Source organism: Alexandromys fortis, unplaced genomic scaffold (assembly GCF_014885135.2).
Source record: "Alexandromys fortis isolate MF-2015 unplaced genomic scaffold, M_Fortis_MF-2015_v1.1 scaffold_0, whole genome shotgun sequence".
NCBI classification, from domain to species: Eukaryota; Metazoa; Chordata; class Mammalia; order Rodentia; family Cricetidae; genus Alexandromys; species Alexandromys fortis.
The window spans coordinates 28120707-28143685 of NW_026067949.1; the positions used below are offsets into that span (position 1 = coordinate 28120707).

Here is a 22979-nt window from a genome sequence, read left to right on the forward strand (position 1 = left end):
GTCACCACACAGCTGAAGCTCCCGGAGTTCGCTTGGCTTTCTTCTCTCTGTCCATCCCCATGCCTCTCCTGCATCCTCGGTACCATCTCTCAAAGCACTTGGTGCCCGTGCTTTGCAATAACTCGTTACCTTTCTAAATGGACACCTAACGGTGGCCTGAGCCTGAAATCCCTTGTGCAATCCATGATCCCAGCTTCCCAGAGGTTCTAATCTTTCATTTGGTGGACCGGTCCCCACGACTACTTGTCCACTAATAAAATCCTACACCCCCTTCTCACTTGGAAGAGCCGAGGGTTGGTGTTTGTCATTAGCTTCATGGCTCCTAAAAGAAGCACCATCCACCAATAACCGGCACTGTAAGAGGAGGATGCTCGAAGTGGGAAATCGCTGGGTGACTAGGCCCATCTCTGAGTTCATTTTTATTTCTTAAAACGATTTTACACACGCTAGCAATGATAACAGCTTGCAGATAGGTGCCAGTGCCTTCTAGGGTAATCAAGCAGTTTTTAGCATCCCTTACCCTTGAAGCCTAACTGATAACTAAACAGAAAGCAAACAACCAACCCTCCATAATTCAGAGACAGCAAAGACTGGCTGACATGGTCATCCATGTTAGATGCCCTAATGGAATAAACTGGAACATTAACCTTCCACGTCTTCACTGGGCAGGAGGCAAGTTTGATTGTCTGAATTTTCCACTGGGAATTGATTGCAATCTGTGTCTTCAGGCCACTGGAGGCCCACGATCCCAAGAACAGACTCACAGCGCTCTTTGGAGTGCTCACACAGGTGTCTACAAGCAGAAAGACAACGTGTTGAAAGTCGTATGACTCCACTGGAAATGTATGATTAGAGTGTGTGTAGGTTTTAATCCCATGTGGAACCGTATGCAGAAGAAGTATGTGGAAACATACCAGCATGCATAGATACGTCATCGGCACTTAGAGAACCCAAACAAGCGGTATCTCTACAAAGAGGACACACCTGCTTTTGCCAAGAGAGATTGAACTTCAGATAGAACAATGAAATTCTCTCCAAGACTATGATCGCCTTCCCTTTGGCTTTCTACTTTACTGTGTTTTAGGCAAATACTCCCCAGCCTTTGGTTTTAAACAGAAGAATGTCCAACATCACTTCCTATAGAGTCTGTCACAGTGGACGATGAGCCTACACAGGAACCTCCAGCTGTGTGTTTCTTCTGATGAGTATGGGGGTGGAGGGTTCCTGTGCTATGCTGGTTTACCAGGGGCTTTGCCTCTCTTTCCCCTTCTTCAGCTTCCATCAATACTGCTTGCTTGTTTGTTCTAAAGACAAAACTCAATTTCTAGTTTAGGTTTGGAATTTTCAATGATCATGAATATGAGACATTCTCATATTCATTTTGAAAAATTAGGAGAATTTAATAATTAAGTGAATTAACATAAATAATATAAAAAGAAAATCAAGCACAGCTTGGGAAATCCTATTCAAAGCAGGAATTCACTATCATCATTGATCTTGCTTAGCAAAAACAGGGTAAGATTTACAAATAACTTTTCAATATAAAATCAGTAGATACTCTATAAATACTTCATCGGGCATGCAATAAAATTTTCAAAATTAGTTTTGTCCAGGAAAACACTAAATTTTTCTCTCTTCGTCTTGTTTGATTTGTTCAGCTGCCCTAGTCACTCTGAAATCCTACTGTTTCCTGCCCTGACTCTGGAGATGCCCTACTTCATCATCCACTTGATATACAGCCTGAAATTTATTGTTTTCCCATCTGCCCACTATATTGGTATTATTTCTTCCTCTTAATGCTCTGTGTGACTTCTGATCCCAACATATGGTTCCTGAAGCTACTTCTCACATTCAGGCAAGTACATCTGCACAGCCACCCTCGAATGCGAGACAACATTGCAGAATGCAGCCACAGTGACTTCTGGGATAGTCATCTCAGATGTGCACAATTCTCTGACTACAGCCTCTCACATGTGACCCCGAATGGGACACAGCTGCCACCGAGCAATTGAGCTATGTGAGTCACCAGAGAGCTTTCATCCAATTCGCTGGCCTTGGCATTTATTTAACTTCACAGTCCTTTCTTGAACTCTTCACTGAATCAAAACTCAGCAAACGAAATACTTATTCCACCAGCGAAAGGACGTGAGGGCCAAAGAGACGGAGTAGTTTGTCTTAAGAGCACAGCGTGGCTAGGGAAGACTCGAAGCTGACTTGGATCCCACAGCAATAGGACTGTATCATTCAGACCCAAGGTCCCAGCTCTGGCCTTCAGGGGTCTTCTTTCATTCAGACAAGCAGAAAAATGTCAGTGATACACTGCACCGTCCCACCTGCGGGTGGCTGTCCTATTCCCCTGTGGAGTCACACTGGCCTGTGAGCACTATCAGAGGACAGCATCTTAAACACATTGGTGACGTAAAGAACACATTTAATTAATCTAAAAAATGAATACATTACATCCAGACAAAGCAGCCCCTTCCTCCGTTCCCTCACACTCTGCTTTGCTTTGCTTTGGGGTGCTAGTGATCAAACCGAAGGCCTTATGCATTCTACAGGATGCTCTACTGCTGAACAGCACCCTGACCTTAACTGCCATTCAAAAGGATACTTTTTGATCCACCAAAACTGAACACAGATAAAAGCCCATGACCTTAGCAATGCTTATTTTGTCTAAACCCAGCTTGGTGTTCTTTTGGTTCTCTCTGAGCTAGCGTGTGGCTGGTCCATTATTTTACCTGCAAGGGGGGATGCGCTGGCCTGTATTCACATCGCACTTGGGAACCAAAATGGTGCAAGCGAAAAACATGAGGTATTTGTAACAGTTGGTTTGAACAAGTGCAGGGAAGAGAGATGACTCCCAGCTGATAGATGCTTCCTTTTGGGTCCTGTGCCCAAGGTAGTTTGGATAGTGTGTATGGTTGTAGGGCAAATTCATGCAGAGGTCCAGAGTGATTGGCTCACATTGACCTAACAAGAAAAAAAATCTGAATATTATAAACAAATTCTTTAAGCTTTCCAATCTCAAAGTCTACTTTACATGATTTAAATCTCAGGTTCTAACTCTGGGTTCTGGTTACATAACCATGCACGAGGGCTATAAAATAATCGTCAACACTTGAAGGTTTCTGAACATGCAACAGCCAGAACTTAGTTTAAAATGAAGCCCATAGCGAAGACAAGTGTTTCAGACACTTGCAAATGTTGCATTGTGACTTCACTGCAGTCTTGGTTCTGAACACATGCATTCTGCAGAACGCATGGCATCACACCCTGTGTGACAACAGCAAACACTGCATGAAATGGCTCGTCCCAGGCCCCAGAACACCATCTGCTAGGAGTTACCACGCTTTCACTGGATATACCAAGTTTTTGTCCCTTATAGAAACAAATGATTTAATTACAGGAAATAAAGACAATATTTTCCATCTTTCTTCAGCATGGATCAAGTTAGCATAAGTTCAGATTGTACTGTGCTAGAATTTTACTTAATGCTGACTTGCATTTCATGAAAACTTGTCTCATCTTGAGATTAGGATAGCACTTCCCACTATTTCTGAAAGTCCTAAATACACGTCTCCTGGTTTGTACTAGGTGTGTATGCAAATGAAGGCAGCTTTCTCAGTGTAGAGAATGATAAAATGAAGCAAGGACCAATTTTGAAGAGCATTAATAATGCCCCATGTCTTACAGTATCCATTGGTTTTGGTTGCTGTTTTGGTTGCTTTGCGGCTCTTTAATTTTGTTTATGTTTTAGCTTAGGTTGCTCTGGAACTCATTATATAGCTCAGATTGGCCCCAAAGCCGAGGCCATCTTTGTGCCTCATTCAGCCTTCTAAGTTCTAGAATTGCAAGTTATGAGCAAATTCCCAGTTTCAAATCAAATATTCAACAACTATGTAAATAGGCCCATCTATCTCATTAGTATGCAAATTTGTTTTTTTTAATCTCTAATAAATGGTAAAACTATACCTATGCAAAGATTTGTTTTAAAGCAAATCTCTTTATGAACTGTTATTGCTAAATGTTTAGTTTGCATTCCCATTTTCTGTACCTCTATACCTGAAGTCGGAATGAAAACAAAAAGCAGTTGTGAGGGGGAAAGTTTAAGAAGCCCAGAGATGGAGAAGCAAAAAAACTAGATACAAGTAATACATAGCATTTGTGCATGGAAATCAAAACCAGGGACCCTGCTCCAGAAGAGGCATGCCAAGCCTCTTCTGCGCATCCAGCACACACGCTTCAGAAAGCCCTTTCCCCTTCTTCAAGTTGACTTAGCTTTATCTGATAATGACTCTTTTATTATTCTTTTGTTCAGTTCCTTTTTATTTCCTGCTGATTTAGTCATTGTTTCAAAAACAGCATAGGCCCCATTGTCTTCACAGACATTTTTAAAAAAAAATCAGTGAGTTTAATTAAATGGGTAATGAGACAATTTCTGAGTTTATACTTTCTTACTGACCAGTAGAGTTAAAGATAAGGCTACAATATGTTAAGCCTAAGACAACGTTGTGATCTGTTGGATGTTTCTTGCTAAGGGGGATAAAATGCAAACATGTTAGCTTGGCGTCTAAGGCTACTTTGACTTCAGCCGAACTTTCTTCAACTACAACCTAACTTTCCTGCCTGTAACAATGGCTTCACAGATCTTTGCTGTTGTTGGCTCTATGGCCCCTGCAGCCTCAATATTTCCAGAAGGATATGTTCTCACGTAGCCTGTAGGTTCCTCTCTTCCTACATCTTGTCTTGATATCATTCACCCAAATGGGCCATGCTCCCAGATGCCATGGCCTTCTAGAACTTGCTGCGAGGCATAGTCCTTCTCTGTCTTCCTCAGTGAGTCATCCCTTCTCAGCCCACGTAATACCACTCACGGGAGACCTTCATGACTCCAGGCTCTTCCTATTTTGAAGAGCATCAGGGCCCTAATATTCTAGGCATGTTAGGCTCATGTTTGTTACACCCTGCTGAATTCCTCCTTGACCTTCTTGCCTCCCTCACATCAGTCTCAGAGTTTAAAGAAATGACATTTAGCCCTGGACATCAGAGAACAGAGGAAGGAGAAGGGGAAATGTATCAGGAGTTGTTTTAGGCACTGAAAAAGAAAAGGCAATGCCCCTGCCGTTTTTGTACTTCCACAGTCTTGGCAGAAAAGAACACACAGGTACTGGCTGCAGAACATGTGAACAGGCTAGGATAAAGTTCATCATGGACCATGTCTCCCTCACCCCCAAATTCACAGGCATAACCCCGATGGTACAGCATTCAGAGGTGGGGCTTTGGAAGGCAACTGGACTCAGATTCAGTATAGAGAGCAGGAGAAAAGCTCACTGTGGACTCAGCATTCTTAAAGCTGGTGGCCTTGTTTCTACCACCACGTAAGGGCACAGCAAGACGGCAGTGATTCCAGCAGCTTATGCCATGGAGCCTGAGGTAATAGAGTTAACTAGGCACGTGTTATAAAATTGTTATAAAATCGAATTCCATGCCTTATTCTGAGTAATCAATTCCAGTCATACTTCCTTGCCTGAAAGGGGGGACGATACAAATAACTGAGTAACAAGAACTGTCTCAAGGGTACTTATTAATCCAGAGACTGAGAGCTTTGTGGATGGAATATTCCTAAGGGGCTGACTAGATTAAAGGTGTCGTGGACAAGATGTGCTAGGACTCTCTGTTTCCTGGGGAAGCCAGGACAGCAGGAAACTGGTCTCGTACTGGGGACAAATATAAGGTGGCAAGACAGGAAGGCAGGGGAGGAAAGGTCTGGTCCTTATTGTCTCTTCTATTAGTGAAGGAAGGGTGTCAAGGACCCACTGTCTATATTCTCTCACAGCCAGAAGATTAAATCCTCACCCCAGTGTGATGACGTTGGGAGGCACGGCCCCTGTGAGGTGACGAGGTCGTGAGCACCGTGTGTTTGAAAATTAGATCAGTGCCCAACACCTGGTATCTCAGAGAAATCTCCCGCCCAGTAGGAGATACAACGGGAAACTGGCCTTCTGTGGTTGAGAAGGTTCCGTGTCTGAGCTGTGCCAGCACCCTGACCTCAAGCTTCCAGAACCCAGTCTGTGAGATAGAAATGCCTGCTGTTTAAGTCATTTAATCTACAGTCACTCACTTTATCTGCTCAGAGTAAAACAAACAAAACCCTCAAATATCACGTTCAGATTCTTCAAATGTTTTCTTTTTTAGCAACAACAAAAAAATGCACGAGCATCTCATTCTCCCCCATTCCTCTGTCTCCCTGTCTCTCTCAGAGTTTTTAGAGGACCTTGAAGCCCCTCCCATCCCCTTCCCTGCTCACATCCTTACGCTCAGGTGTTTACGGAGGTTTGTGTCTATCTTTGCCGATGAAGAATCATACCCATCCTGTCGCTCTCCTTGTTGCTTGTATCACAGGCTTCATTGCTTATCACAAACATCTTCAGTTTCAGTGACGTAAGCTTCTTTTTCCTCCTTCCCTTAATATACTTATAATTTTACAGAATGGCATCATTCACACAGACGTCCGAGGCATCCTTTCTTCCTCTCTCTCGACCAGCCCCACAAGGTTTACCCTTTCATCAGTGTACTTCAACTAGGTGGTGAATAGATGATATCATATCTCATGGATAATTTCTCTCTGTTTTGACGTATGGAGAGTGCGTCCCTTCCGTTTTGTCAAAACGTAACTTTCAGCATTTCGCAGCCAAGGGTGACGAAAAGATTACGTGATGAGCAGGCGCTACGCTGGAGATCTTTATTGAGTGAGGTGAGGATTGGACCTTATGTTTTGTTCCCTTAAAAGGCGTTCTTTACAGATTGCTGAGCAAATTAGACTCTTATATACTCATTGGCTGTGATCAGGAAACTTTTATAGTTTAAGCATGAGCATCGCGCCTAATTTGAAACCGTCACTAGAGGGCGACCACGTCACAAATGTGGGATGCTTAGCACTGGGCCCGTCCAGCTCTTAGGTTCTCTCTTAAGTTCTCTGCTCAGCGGGTCCTGACTGTCGATAAGGTTTATTAAATACCCATTTTAAGAAGCCTGGTGTGCTGTCTGTAGTATTTCAAGATCTACAACAAGAGCTGTCAAATCCCATATGAAGAAGGGGTTGTGAACTAACTGGGTCCTAAGTGATGAGCATTTACAGGAAAAGATGACATGGCCAACATCTAGCCACACTGGTCGGCAGCATCCTCTGCTGCAACTCTCAACCCGTGTTCATCACTTCTGTTTATAACAGTCTGCGGGCCGTTAGGAAGTAAGTACCCTTGTGACCACAATAAGGGAGATTTGGCAAAAACTCTCTCTCTCTCTCTCTCTCTCTCTCTCTCTCTCTCTCTCTCACACACACACACACACACACACACACACACACACACACACACACACGCCTTTTAGATCCTGTCTTATTTCAGCCCTCTCCTTTCTCCCCAAAGGGAAAAACGTATCTCACAGCTGTCTGGCTTTTCTTTACTGTCACATTCCAGTCCAAGCTTCCCTGGTTTTTAAGAGCCTGTCTTTTTAGTATCTGAAAATTTTGGGTTTCCCTCTCCATCGTTTGTTTTTCTTTACAGTTCACCGCTGAAAAACCCCGACATTTGCCCTGCAGGGTACACACAGTTGGGATCTGCTGCTTGCCCGCTCCTAGCTAAAGAGCCCGCCTACCTGACTTCCTGAACCTCGGTGAGATCCAGGAGTTGCCTGGGTTTTGTGTGTTTGCCAGGATGGTAAACAGCTGCTGTGTTTTCGCCTCAGCAGCCACGTGGTTTCTGTCCCCCCCTTATTGTGATGTCAACAGCTGTAGACGTTCCATGCCTCGATCCATTGACTCACTGTGTCACCCGGGAATAATGTGCCAATTAATCATCTACTTCTCGCTCGGCGGGCGGGACCCTTGGAGAAAGACATCTTTCCTCCTATCGGTTTGCTACCAAGAACTGAAGTCTTTAACCATTTTGATGTCTTGCCCTTGATCCCAGCCCCCATGTTATTTGTTTCTTTCGACTGGAGTTTGCAAAGATCAGGCGACAAATTGTAGATGAGGAGGAAGTTACCTAGAGCAAAGTGATTCGCCCCTTCCTCTTCCTCGGTGTGCAATAAGAGCACTGGAAAGAGGAGGAAGTGAACAGGTGAATGGCCATATTGAGGTAATGGGAATTAGAACACCGGGAACACGGGTAAATCCCCGGGGACATGACAGCCACACCAGGCTTCGTGGGGTCTTGATGAATGTGGGTACAAAGAGGACAAGACAACCATGGGAATGATTCTTTCCAGCTGGGGCCTCCCCCTGCCTGGATTGTATCCTAGGAGGGAAAAGTGATAGATTGGTCCCTCTGTGCCATAAAACATCATTTCTACTCCTACCCCCAATGCGAGGCTATGTCTTCAATTTGCTCCGTGCAAGGCATGGAGATAGACGTCAGGATGCCAGGCAGGCATGAGCAGAACAGCCCAGGCTGTTCAAAGCTATTCCTGATGCTTTGAGCCTTTCGGTTCATTGTCTTCGTACAGAGATGTAAACTTGAGGATTCTGTTTGTAATGATGGGCATTTGTGGTAATGGAAAGTAAGCCACAGGCTTTCTCTGGTGCAGTGGTTCCCAAGGTGGGTTGCAACCCCTTTGGGGGTCAAATGAAACCATTGGAAAACATAGATATTTCCAGTATTATTCATAACAGTAGCAACATTATAGTTATGAAGTAGCAATAAAAATAATTTTGTGGGTGTGAAAGGCTTTCTTGGACCACCAACCCCCAAATTATGACATGGGGACTGATTATTAATTATCTTAGGTTTGTTTCTAGCTAGCTTTTAAAAAAAACTTAAGTTAACCCGTTTCTCTGGCTGGCTGGCCTCTGGCTGGCTGGCCTCTGGCTGGCTGGCCTCTGCCTGGCTGGCCTCTGCCTGGCTGGCCTCTGCCTGGCTGGCCTCTGCCTGGCTGGCCTCTGGCTGGCTGGTCTCTGCCTGGCTGGCCCCTGGTAGGTGCTCCCCCCTCTCCCCACACCCTGCTGACTGGCTAACTCCCCTTTTCTCTCTCCCTGCCAGCCCCACCTATCCCTCCTCCGCCTAGCTACTGGTTGTTCAGCTTTTTATTAGAGCAAGCAGGTGCTAGGCAGGCAAGGTGAAACAGCAACGCATCTTTACATAGTTAAACAAATATTCTATTTTGCAACAGTTGGGGGTCATCACATTAGGAGCTAAATTAAAGGTTTGCAGGATTAGGAAGGTTGAGAACCACTGCTCTAGTAAAAAATAAAATGTACAGAGAAATATGAAAACCTTCCACATCCAGGGTCAGAGGCACAAATCCATGTACCAAGTCACAAACTGACCACTAGCGCAGTCATTGTCAACCTTGGCTTCACACAGGAATCACCAAGCGCATCTAAAACATCCTGAGAACTGGGTCCCACCCAGTGCATCTTGAGAGACCACTGAAAAGCTGTGTAACTTGTATGAGATGGCAGGAACTAGTGTCTTCAGAGACTAGAATCCAGGAAAGTTTGGTGAAGTGCTGGCTCTGCCAGACGAATATCAAATTTCTTCATTCACAATGTCAAGGACATCAAACCAAACAGTACTGTTCACAGGCTAAGTAATCAGCTTTGCTATATATTTCATCATCTATGTGTCTACTCATTCACTTTCCCTCTATATGCTAAGGTATAATTTTACACAGAAGAAGAGAAAAAAAATGTGGTGGCACATGCCTTTAATCCTAGAGCTCGGGATGCAAAGGTTAGCAGATCTCTGTGAGTTCAAGGCCACCCAGGTCTATATAAAGAGTTCTAGGCTAGATGGCGATACATAGTGAGACCCTGTCATGAAAGAAAGAAAGAAAGAAAGAAAGAAAGAAAGAAAGAAAGAAAGAAAGAAAGAGGATGGAGGAAGGAAGGAAAGAAAAAGGTGGACAGACAGAAAGAAAGGAAGAAAGGGTGGAAGAAAAAGAGGAAGGAAGGAAGGAAGGAAGGAAGGAAGGAAGGAAGGAAGGAAGGAAGGAAGGAAGGAAGGAAAAGAAAAGACAGAAGAAAGGGAGGGAAGGAAGAAGGGAAAAGAGGAGGAAGGAATGAGCAAATAAAAACTTGCTAACAATCCATTATTTCCTGCTATCTCTTTGTAAGCTTTAATTGGAAGAAACAAACATCACAGGGTGGGTGAGAATCAAGAAACTGAACACCATTGATATTGATGTTGGTGGTGACTGTCAAACATCACATTTCCTTGTCAATGAGCAGATTTACAAGAGGATATGCTACTTATGCCTCTGTACAGAGAACCAAGCGCACATATATAATCTGCCCAGAGACTCCTTGAGAGACTGCTGGAAGTTAGGTACCGGTATCACTGTCAATAATGGAAGGACTGAGGGACCAACGCCTGGCCCAGTGTCTAACACTCAGAAGAAACTGTCTTCCGGTGTTTTCTGGGCATGGAAAGGAGCGAGCAGAGATATGCGTGGAGAATGAAGGAGCTGGGGAGATGCTAGGGAGAGTGTATGTTGAAATAACATGAAAAGAATGAGGTAAATGTGAGTCAGGAGACTACAGGGTGTTCCCTGTGCTGGAAGTTACCTCCAGTAAGCTAGAGACATGATTTCTGTCTTCTCCCTTAAAGAGGACAGAGACCCCTGTGTACCTGGAACATTGTATACTCACTGCAAGTTCTGCTTAATGTACAAGCCAGAGCTAGCAGCTGGCCCTTCCTGGGATTTTTTTTTTTTTTTTTTTTGTAAGATGACACTGTACTCTAAATGTTTAGAATTTGGGGGAAATTGTTTTTTTTAATTTATATTTAATGTGGTACGGGTTTTCTGCCTGTCTATCTCCGTGCACAGTGTGCATGCAGTGCCCACAGAGGCCAGAAACAGGCGCTGAATCCCCAGAAACTCGGGTTAGAGGTATTTATGAGCCACTGTGTGAGTTGTGGAAATCCAAGCCCAAGTCTTCTGGAAGAACAGCCAGTGCATTTAACCACTGAGTTATATGGCTAACCCCTACATTTTTAGATTTTGAAGTGTTTCAAATGCAGAGGAGATAGTATTTTCCGTTTCCCTTCTCCCTGTACACAGCACAGGCTAATGTTGTCCTGTCTACGCTTTTTAGTCCATCAGTGTCATTCCATGTCAAACAACGCTGAGAATTTTAATACTAAGCACATGTCTTTGACATGACTGTCACAGTTCAAAATTACTCATCCAAAATTGAAAGTGAAGTAAAAATAAATCACTCTTTTAAAAAAAAAAAAAAAAAAAAAAGATCCAGACACAACTGTGACATGGCAATGCAAAGCGATGGAATCAGTGAACCCAGAACACACTCACAAATGTATTTACAAATATATTTTTATGTGAATATATAGTTTGGATATCCCTGACTGAGAAAGTGGTCAGTGCATCTTTTTTATTTCTCTTACTAAAAATTATTTTGGGGACAATGTCTCATATATACCAGGTATACACCAAGTAGCTAAAGATGACCTTGAATTTCTAGTGTTATTGCCAGTCTTCCCTCAGCTAATCTCTACTGAAAATCAACATAGAGACAGCCACCTGCTTTCACCATTGGAGCCACTGCGCTGGCCCCCAAACAAATGCACACAACGATTCCCAGACCGTGATAGCTCACCAGTGTGTTTGGAACAGGGGGAACACATCTACTGAAAGAATAGACTGACCAAATTTCACGAGACCATTTCAATGAGTCTCCTCTCTGCCTCTCGGATGAAGTCTCCCGTTTGGAAGCTGTGCTTTAAAAAAAGAAGAAAGATAACATCTGCCCACAGATGGAGCCATGAAAATAATTTATAGGAGCTGATGTTGAGCTGAAAGTGGTGGTAATGACATTAGGCAATGTGGATTGATGGCCCATCCACAACCACACATTTGTTTCTTATTTACTTAATGAAGACCATTTTGCTTCTTTTCTGCTACCACGTGCAACCTTTAGACAAAAGAAAACGCCAATATATATATGCATATATTTTTTTGGAGCAATTCCAAACTTCAGTAGTTTATAACGATGAGGTATGAAGAGGCTGAACATACTGTCTGTCACAAAGATTGTCCGTGTCCGCTGCTGTACTTACTACAGTTCCTCAGGCCGCCGTCCGAGTCACACGGAGAGCTACCAGCACATGTATCGAGGCAAGAACTGTCGAGACATCCCTCATCTCCTTCTGGACATGGCGTCTGACCTGTGGAAGGGGAAAAGCCCGGTAGCTTTCAGCACCTGCCAATCCCAGCCCTCCTCCATCTGAAGGACTAAGAATGTCTCCTGGAGCCGTAGAGAGACACAGCTTTAATTTCCTTCCCGTCTCGCCCCAAATATTGAACACATATGGAAGAGGTGCGTTCTGGGCTCACCATCCCGTCAGCTAAATACAGCCCAGTATCTGAAAGAATTCCGTACAAATGAACAAAAAAGAGGCAAACCGCACTAAAGAAAACAACAGATGGCTGCTTCTAGCGGGAAAAGCGAAGCTGTCTTTACAAGGTGCCCATACAACGGTGTCCATTAAATGCAAATGAGGGAAGGGCAAAAAAGTAGCCCAGAGATATTGACATTCTGGGTTGTAAACGACCTCTCAAACATTCATTTGCCCCCAACTCTCCAGATAAAGGAAAAAACGCTTTCCCTGGTAATCACCAGGGCATCAAAACGAATGTCCCATTTCAAGGACCCGTTAGCATGGTGCAAGTCTTTCACAGCTGCTACCCGTACTTTTTGTATCCTTGCAAAATATCAACAGCCGAGCTCTGAGGACCTAAGATCAGGGCTTCTTCTTCCCAAATGAATGGGGGTGGGGCGGTGGCAGCCTCCGCCCTGATGGCTTTTCCTTAAGGTGTGTGGAGAGGAAACTGTTTTTGCCATTGATTTCCTGGTCATTGGTGGCTTAAGTGGGTAAGGTAATAAATTGCTACCCATTCTCTTTCCATCTCTCCCCGGTTATTATGGTCAATTACTTTCAGACATGCCATCTGGAATCCAGAATATCTCGTAAGGCGCTCTAAGCAGCCATATATGTACATATGCAATCATGCTTATCCATATTTCTCAGGCATTGTGTATTACACTGGAATTCTCCCTCCAGTCCTACCAGAGTGAAATGCTATATACTGCCACCTTGCAGAAATGGTGTCACTCCTGTCATTTAAAGCTATCAGGTCAGGGGCAATTTTTTTTTTCCCTCAAGGCAACTTTAAACATTTTTCATAAGTGTAAGCTCTTTGTGACATTTTAGGACATCATGCAGCTAATAGTTCAGCGAATATAAGTGCCTGCTTTGTAGCAAGCATATGCAACAAACCAGAAACTGAATCCTGGAAGACAAAAGCGTAAGGCTCCTTCTGTGAATGTCAAAGTCTAACATGGATGGTATCGTGAGCTCCACCTCACCCGGCTGTGAAAACACGGCTTTACCAGAGGTGTTTATCAAGAACAGCTGAAGCAGTCTATGTCAGGAGGGCAAAGCTCCCCCAAAGAAGTGGGGGAAGTTGTCATGAGAAGGAGAGAAGGGCTTTCTGAGTAGAAGCCTGGAGCAAAACTCACAACATGGTCTTCACTCTGCAGCCTAAACACACCTTCCACTTCCTATTTCAAGACCACTGGCCGGGTAGTGCTGTGGGCCTGCCATGCTCATGGGAGCTCCCCTCTTTCTCGAGAGCGCCTCTCATTCTTCAGCTTGACACTCTAGTACATCTCCATCACAATGTTTTTCTGGGGGCTCTCTGTCAAGCCTGCGGGAGCCCAGCACCCTGAATTCCTTGCCACCTGTACTACACGATTGGATATCGACGGTAAGTCTCACATCTCGTGAGACTGTGAGCTCCATCGGCTGTTTGGCTAGACCGAGTGCCCACATTAGCCGTGTGAAAACAGGCCATATTTATTCAGCTCTCCCCAGGCACTCGCCCCACACAGGACTTATCATCGTCTGAGATGGTATGGAAACTGTGACCTAGAAAAGTGGAGCGACTCCCCTAAAGCCACCCAGATAGCAAGTAGTAGCACGAGGCATGAGGATCAGCGCGGGGTGCAATGGTCATGCTGATCCCCCTGTGCAGTGTTGGTTGTTGATACCATACAAGACAACACAATATGGAGGGGGGTATTAAGTTTGGGAATATTCTATCAACCACACGCTGGGAGGTTTCCAGACAAATCGGGTCTTAAAATAATCAGTATGGAACTTGTATATATATATATATGATCACATTTAAAACCCAACATGTTCAATTTCCATCATGCGTGGATATTATGTTCTTTTTTTAAAGTATATTTAAGCCTGTTGCTTGGCAATGTGAAACATTAAACTGAGTCTCCGAACACGGCCAAATTAGGACGCAGTTACACTTAATTTCACGAACCAGTTCCTTCTTTTGGGGATCCAATCATGCTTAATTGCATGCTACACACTGAAGTCTTCTCTTTACTAGCCTTTCCCCGGAAGACTCAACAGAATCTGAGCGTGTGGCTTCCTCTCTAGCCTCAGGGATGAGTTTCCCGCCTGTGCTGCTTACCAAGAGAAAGGGGTGACCAGGAAACCTGGAATCATCTGGAAGGAAATCCTCTTTGAGCAACTTCCTGATGTTTCCTTTCATTCCCCCATAGAAAGAGCCACCGAAACAAGGACCCTCTGGGGGCTGGGGACACTGGGGACACACTCACGGTCACCGCAGCTCTCCTCGTCACTCCCGTCCTGACAGTCTTGGTCTCCGTCACACCGGAAGCTGCTAGGAATACACTGCCCGCTCCTGCATTCCACCAGGCCCTGGCTGTGGCAAGCTAGGGGAGGCGAGAGAACCGTCACTTGGCTTAACCGATGCCCCTGCTGACCATACAAATGACGGCCGCCTACCAGGTATCACCAGCAAATGCTGTGCTCTGTGTGCACAAGGGGGGGGGGGCGCTACTTGATTTTCTAATTCCGAGAGTTTCTGGAAGGTTTTCTTTCCTTCTGGAACTTTCTCTCCATTATAAAAGAGCACTTATTAAGAACTGGGTGCTTTCCAATGATACAGTCAATGATTGAAAAAAAACTTGCAGTTAATAAGGGGTGTGTTTTGTGGCAAAAACCGTAGCAGGTGTACCTTACACATCAAGTTCAGATCCCTATGAAACAAATGTCATAGCCATTGTTTTACAGACGAGGGAACTGAAGTTGAGAGAACACAGCGCTCATTTCTAAGTCACAAGGCTGCTGGGAGGCAGGCAAAGACTATGAAAACAAGCTTGTCGAACTTTACACCAGACCTTTCATTCCACAGCTTCCTAATCTAATGAGGCAGTGAAATAATGTGTTTGAAAAAAAATCCCAGGATACCTACTGCACAGTGAATGCTTCATTGTCTGACTTTTGTTTATGGCTGGTATTTGAAAATGGGGTGTCCGGTTACCTTTAGCTTCTTGATTCTTGTGATTTCTCAAAATTCTAAACATTTTCAAGCATCAGAAACGCATGTGTCATGTGACCTCAATATTTGTTGATTTATCATCTAGTGTTAAGACCCACTTCTTGAATCAAGGCTCCCCACCAGATGTTTTCTTTAGCCCATCACGGCCTTGCTCTCCTCAATCCTTTAATACAGCCACTCTATCCCACCGGCTTACAAGGCAAAGACTTCAAATTAAGTAGGGGAAGAGAAAGCCAGGTACCATGATTATGAAACGTTTTATGCAGCTTCTCATCTGTCAAAATACAACTGTGTTATCTGCATTTCTATTTTTGCCTCAATGAATAAGCCAAGTAAATATTCAACTTCATATGCAATATCTATGGGTTCTAAGTTTACAGATTCAGCTAATTATAAATAAAAAATATTGAGGCAAATATATTTGTATTAAACACAGACAGAGCATTTTCCTTATCACTGCTTCTTAAACAATTTGGCATAACAACTATATAGGAGCATATATATTGTACTGCATTTTTTATGTGAACTAGAGATGAGTTGAAGTACATAGGAGACATGAATGGGTTAAATACAATACCATGCCTTTCCATATAAAGATTCTCAGATTGTGATATCCACCCAGTGTTCTGTAATCAATGCAGATACCACAGGGAAATAGTGTGCCAATCCTTTATACCAAGTGGACTGAAAGATTTCATTCAAATATATATATTGAGACATGTCACTTTAATCATTTCAGATCAGTTGTACTATTTCAACATGTAACTGTTACTATTAACTTTTTTCATTTCTGTCTTCCAAGGACAGCATATTTTCCAAGTGGGAGAACATGGCTAACAATCAGAATTGTTACGAGTCAATGTGAAAACAAGTGTCCATTTATCTAGAAACATAGCCTGCTATAAAATAATAATTACGATCAGACTCTCTCCATGTTACTATAGGGTCATAGCGTGCTCCCTTCTTTCTGGCAGCTCTCCCACAAATGGCTCCAAAGAACACACTTGGAGGCTTAGCTGCTTGTACATCATATGCGGAGAAAAGGGGACTCCCTGGTCTCTGGGAAGAGAATTGCCTTTGGAAAGCTCCCAGAAACATGAAGGATACAGGAGCAGCAAGAGAAAACGCAGGCACTGCTGGGTCAGATCAGCCAGTTTAAGCTTGGATTTGGAGGAGAGAGGTGTGAGGTCACAGCTACATTGATACTGTTCTCACACCTCTTGAAAGCTACCTTCATAGACAGAAGACGGAATCAGATTGATAGAACCAAAGTTTAAGCGATCGTCCTCCCTGCATGCTGTTTACATAATGGACTTTAGCTTCAGTGCAGTCTAAAGAGGAACAAAAAGAACAACAAGCAAACTGAGACTCCTCAGGGTGGCGATGGAGGCACTCACAGCAGTTGATCTCATCAGACTTGTCCACACAGTCAAGATCCCCATCACACACCCACTCAGCCGCGATGCAGCGTCCATCCCCACAGCGGTGCTCTTTTGTGAGGTTGCAATCTAGAGAAAAGGAAAGATGATGAAGATGGGGAGGAAGAGCGTGGGAAACACTGTGGCTTGTGCCTACAGCTCCAGCTGAAGAGAATCTACTCTCATTGTTTCTCTTCCATCACTAACATTCCTAGGATGGCTCCAACCAAGCTCACACGCGACCTTCCACCAAGCCAAACCCCACTGTCCACATTCCTGGGGGCAGACTCATTTGTTTCTCAGGGCAGGTGCTCTAATTGTTGGCATGTCTGGTTTTCCTTATTTGGAGGGGGGGGGGAATCTATGACTTTTCCAGTGAGTCAAGTGACCAGAAGTAAGCTTTGAGGTTCTGGATGCAGAGGGTTGATCCATGTGTCTTTAATAGGCCATCTGGGTTTCTAAGAATTACATCTCCCTGGCAAGCTGGAAAGATGAGTGTCTCCTTATGTCATCCCCCCTGATGCTAAGCCTGGATTTTCTACTGGATTATCTGAATCTATAGCTCATGTTTGAAAGAACTGCTAGGTAAGAAAGGAAAACCACTACTATTTTCTTATGATTTCGTTGCATCTGGATATCTATTCTGCCCCAATCCACGCGTTTCTGGAATATGGCAAGTCGGGGAGATCACTAATTAGCAAGTTTCCTCTCTTGCAGGGAAGAATTCATAGACTGCTTTGCTCTGAGGGCTCTTGTGACATAAATATAATGGTTCTATGAATGGTAAGGGTTCAGAAATAGCAGATGCAATAATGAAAAAGTTTCACGTGTCTCCATCAATGTGACCACTGTCATAGCCTCCCGAGCAACAATGAATCACCAAAGGTATTGTAGAAAAGTAAACCAGAGAATGTGGAAGGCATGGTGTGGAGAAAAATGTAACCACAAGAGAGGATGCTTGGGCAGGAACCAGGAGATCTACCCTTGCTCAGTCCACTGCAGACAGAGCGCAGAGCAAAGACTGGTCCAAGGGAGGACTAAATGCTGCTAGTTTACGAAGACATCTTGAAAGCATAGACTTTACAACATCTGCTCATCTTCAGAGGCCTCTGGTACTAACTGTCCTTTTCACACGTGTACACTGCCCACTAACACACCCACCTTTCAAACCCCACCTACTCTGGCACTTTCCCAACCTCCCAGCTGTTCCTTCATTGGAGAGGAGGGGGAGGGTGTAGATTAGATGAACTGTAAGGGTTCTTCACACTAAATTCTGTGATGGGCAAGATTACAGTTTTCACCTGCTCTTTGTCCCAAATCTAGACAGTCCCACCTATATCTAATAATTAGTTCGTAGATTGTACACTTGGAATTTTAATATTTTATGGATGCAGTGGGCAAAAGTTAGACAATACTCCTAGAAACTACCAAATTTCCCCGCTTGGGGCTATCTGCTGACCATATCCACTCCAAGACTTCCTTTGCCTTACACTCCAACTCTTTCTAGCATCCCTTTAGATAATCCCAAATGTTGACTATTGTCCAACACTTGCCTTTGTTCCAGTTTGCCCTTTGGTACATATTACAAATTTCCTACTCTCAATAATATATTGCATAAACATGTAATGCTAATCACAAGCTATAAAGATCAATAACCGAGAGTTATTTTGCTGGTTTAGATTCCAATGACATGATGCAGAATTAATATGTGCCTTCAAAGGAAGGCTTATGTTTGGAAAAACAAAAACTCAGCATCTGCACATAAAACCAATCTGTCATCCAACCCTTGTTACATACACCATGCACAGACTCGCTAAAGTCTGTGTTGTGGGGGGTGAGAGCCTTGGCCACATGTTATACTTTATAATATACCTCTCAGCAAAGTTTTGCTCAGGAGCTCAAAATCCAAACATCAGCCCACTGTAGCCATAGGCTAAACAGAACAAAACACAGGGATACACTAGCACTTCAACAATCCCACCGTCTTTCCTCTCTATGTCCCTAACATTCCCTTAGTGCGGCAGTTAGGTAAGAAGTAGGACACAGATACAGAAGACATAACTGAGACCAGTGTTTAAACTCTTCCCTCTGAAAAGGAAAGTTGGTTGGTTTGCTTTGCTTTGTTTTGCAACCTTCTAGTCAGAGAGTGAACAGACAGATATGTGTTCTTGGTCATAAATGCCTGTGGTTTCTAGTAAAATCCTTTGAGGGTTCTATGCTACTTACCACAGTTTTGCTCGTCGCTCAGATCGCCACAGTCGTCATACCCATCACACACGAGGCTGTGACTGAGACACTTGCCCGTGTGGCAGTGAAACAGGTCCCCACTGCAGTCTGCGGACAAGGAAAGTGACAGATGTGTTATCAGAGCAGCACGCTGCACTAGTGTCTAACTGGACAAAGACTAGGTTGGGAGGGAAACCTCGCTGCTGACCTGACCCTGCCTATTGTCTTATAGGTACAGAGTTAGAGACACCCAATGGCTGGCAGAGTCACTGAAGAACCAGGACCAAGACATTGATTCCCTAGTCAAGTTCTCTTACCACTTTCCGGAAGTTTTTGTCTGACTTTTACTTAACGTGGTGAGCATACCTTTAGTATCACAGGCTAAGCTCAATAACAATTATTACCCAAAGTCTTTGCCACCTGTTTTCCAGCCTCCCTCCAAGTTCCAGTAGAGTGACCATAGTCTCTGACAATCTTAAGAGAGACTAAAGAATAAGCATAAGGGGCTGGAGAGATGGCTCAGTGGTTAAGAGCATTGCCTGCTCTTCCAAAGGTCCTGACTTCAATTCCCAGCAACCACATGGTGGCTCACAACCATCTGTAATGAGGTCTGGTGCCCTCTTCTGGCCTGCAGACATACACACAGACAGAATATTGTATACATAATAAATAAATAAATAAATAAATAAATAAATATAAAAAAGAATAAGCATAAGGAAATGATACCAAACACGGAGGCATTTGATCATTATATAGTGTATAAATTATTGAGGTATCACATCATACTCAATGAGTACATACAATTGCTGTGCCAATTTAAAATGAGAGCTCTTTGCCATGGATCAGTTAAACAGTTCGTACACATCTATTTCAAAAAAAAATTTCTTCTGTGAGGAACTATCTCAAGTTCTAGAATCACCTCATCTTAAGAATGGCATAGGCCTTGTAGATCCTCTGCAATGATTTTATTAAGAACAGATATATATATATATATATATATATATATATATATATATACACACACACACACACATATATTACACACATGTATACAGAAAAATTTAAGCACCTTTTATTTTTTTTATTTCTCCCAACCTGAATAATTTTCAAGCAAGGATGGAATACTAAAGGAAAACATAAGAACGAGAAGAGGTGCTAGTCTTCATATTGACTTCCTGCTTCCTCCTGAGCGACAGAGAGAACTGTCTTCCCGTGCTGCACCAGTCTGCTGCGCGTGATTGACAGCTGAGCCCAGGAAGGTCATGACCTTGCTTGCTTTTGATATCCACAGGGCAGAGAAAGGAGTGGGCATTGAGAAATAGGTAGTTTTCTGAGAGTGCTTAAAAGGTCTTTTCATTTTCGTTTTGCTTAAATCTCATTATTTTTAGGAAGTCTTGAATTAATTTGGTAGAACAAGCATTAACCCGGAAAATAGTCTGCTCAAATTAGCCATCAGCATAAGAGTCCATGCATCTCCCAGAGAGGAGAGGGGAAGGTTGGAAACCATGAATAACATTCTTCTCAAGCAGTGTGCTTTCCTTTTTCTGATGGTAAGAGCACTAGGGAATTAAGTACTCCATTTAGCATTTGATTAACCAAAGAACACACCAGAAATTTCCAGAAGTTTCTGTGTCTTCTGGGAAGCCTGTTCTGGATCTTTGGTAATCTATACCAAAACACCTCAGCAGAGATGTCTTTAAAATTAGCACTGTCATTTGCTAAACACATAAATGGTATTTGTTTTTAAAGAATCCTTTGGCGCCTCCTCAGTGAGAAGATCCTCTCGGAAGTTAGATACCAAATTCTCTGCACTCAGAAAACAGCCTGTGACTTCCGCACCGCCCCTTGGATCGGTAAACACTTGAAACCCTAACCAAGAGTACCATGCGGCCAGGAGCCCACAGCAAAGAGCAGAGATCACAGTGGCTCCTTTTATTGGAGTAAATGTTTATTTGCGCTGAAAAGAGATGTGGTCGGTGCAATTTGGGGCCAACAAATCATAATTTTCAAAAGGTGCTTGCTGTGATTTTCTCGCTCAGTTCAAGCATAATTTTTGCCTGGACCTAAGTTAGATTTTTGTTTTTGTTTGGTTTGTTTTTGCTTTTTTCCCCCCCTTCCAGTTCTCTCCCTCCCTCCCTCCCTCCCTCCCTCCCTCCCTCCCTCCCTCTCTCTCTCTCTCTCTCTCTCTCTCTCTCTCTTTCTCTCTCTCTCTCTCTTCCAGAAAACTTGATTGAAAAATGTTTCTTCTGAAGTTTTCCCATGTAAATATTTACTTCAGTTTGGCATCTGACAAGTATCCTATTAACCTTTGTCCCTCAAAATTACCATTACATTAAAGCCAAATGCTAAGACACAGAAAGTCCTTTTATCCAGGACTTCCTTCAGTCTGCCCAGTCTCCCACTCCATAAACACAAGCTGCTTTGCCTCTATTCAAGAAGCAAGCAGGACAGCTTAGTTTCCTTCTACAGAATTAGTAAACGCAGGTCATTTCGTGCAACCTTCTCACTGTGAGATGACCAGAGAGGGTAAAAGACTGTGCAGGCACTGCCTCTTCTCTCAACAGACTTGTAAGAGGCCGGCCCTGTGAATACCTGGATTTTTGTTTCTACTGCTCCCACTACCTACGGCTCTGCCCTGCCGTACTACTAGCATCTTAGATGGACTAATTCACTGATGCGCGGGAACAGATGTTTAGCAGCATTCTTGATTGAAAGCCACTAGACGATAGCGCTCACAGTTGTAGCAGTGAGAAATGTCCCTGCACGTTGCAAAATGACATCTTCAGGGCTGAGAACCACTGTCCCAGCACATAAACACGGGTACAAGCCTAGCTTAAATCCTCCCTTTCCCACTGGCCTCTCTGCACAGCCCAGTTCACGGTGGCCCTGTTTCCCCATAATAGGATCTCGTGTCGCTGCCTGTCTACCATCTTGTTTGGTTTTATGACATATCTTGTATTTGTGCTTTCAGAAACGAATTTGAGACGTCATATTTAATATCTGATTTAATCACTAAGGTTTAATGGTGCCTGGGAAGTCTGTCTTGCATCTGGGCATGATACAGCAACTGCTGTCTTGAATTCGGCAGCAACTGCCCACGTGAGGCCTGCCGCCAATCAGCTCTGAATGAGGAGGGGATCATAGGGTTCCACCTCTCCCTGACAGAAGACTGACGACTGAAAAGGGTCTGGAGAGTGGAAGCCACTACTGTCTTCAATTGTGTTCCCAATGGTGACCTCAAAAACCTCTGATTGACAGTTCCAAACCCGTGGCTGTTATCATTTCCATCACAGTCCGCACCCATCAGCATTCAGGCAAAATGCTTAGTCACCAGGTGTTAGCATGGGGGGTGGGGGCGTAAACCACGACTGCGCATGCGCCTTCAGATTCCCTACATAATCTATGCGCACGTGGCACGTGGCTGTGTGGGCACGTAATCTAATAATCTATAGGCATCCGTGCTGTGGCTACGTAAGCCCCTGTACGCATGTGCTAAACTACCTTTAAAAGCGAACGTGCCCACCTCCCTCCCTTTCTCCTTCTCTCTCTCTCTCTCTCTCTCTCTCTCTCTCTCTCTCTCTCTCTCTTTCTCTCTCCCTCTCTCTCTCCTTTCTCCATGTTTTTCAGACCTGCACATTCCCTCCTTTTCCTTCTCCACTCTTTATTAATAAAAACTCTTTAAGTGGGTTTTTTGTATGTCTTGCGGTTCGTTCTCACACACGGTAAATAACAAAGGCCAAGCAGACGGTACCATGTAAACTCAGTACCAAAACGAAGCAAAAAGTCAATAGTGTGAAAGAGGGACGTGTGGGAAAGGCAGGAGTTGATGGGTAGAGGTGATGGTCATTAGGATGCGTTTTCTACATGTGGAAAAATGTCAATGGCAATTAACAAAAAGGAAAAGATTCAGCATTCTCTGTGTTTGTGTAT

The 22979-nt window shown here is 43.8% G+C and overlaps 1 protein-coding gene across 2 annotated transcripts in view; it reads right to left on the reverse strand.

Moving 5' to 3' along the window:
- Positions 1-22979, reverse strand: part of Corin (corin, serine peptidase) — a 180577-nt gene that overhangs the window by 42129 nt on the left and 115469 nt on the right. For both annotated transcript variants that reach the window (XM_050149552.1, XM_050149551.1), the window contains exons 7-12: positions 19050-19157; positions 16803-16913; positions 14660-14776; positions 12078-12185; positions 2739-2970; positions 648-793 (exon numbers count right to left, since the gene is read on the reverse strand). In XM_050149552.1, the coding sequence (XP_050005509.1) occupies positions 648-793; positions 2739-2970; positions 12078-12185; positions 14660-14776; positions 16803-16913; positions 19050-19157 (822 nt within the window). The remainder of the gene's footprint in view (positions 1-647; positions 794-2738; positions 2971-12077; positions 12186-14659; positions 14777-16802; positions 16914-19049; positions 19158-22979) is intronic.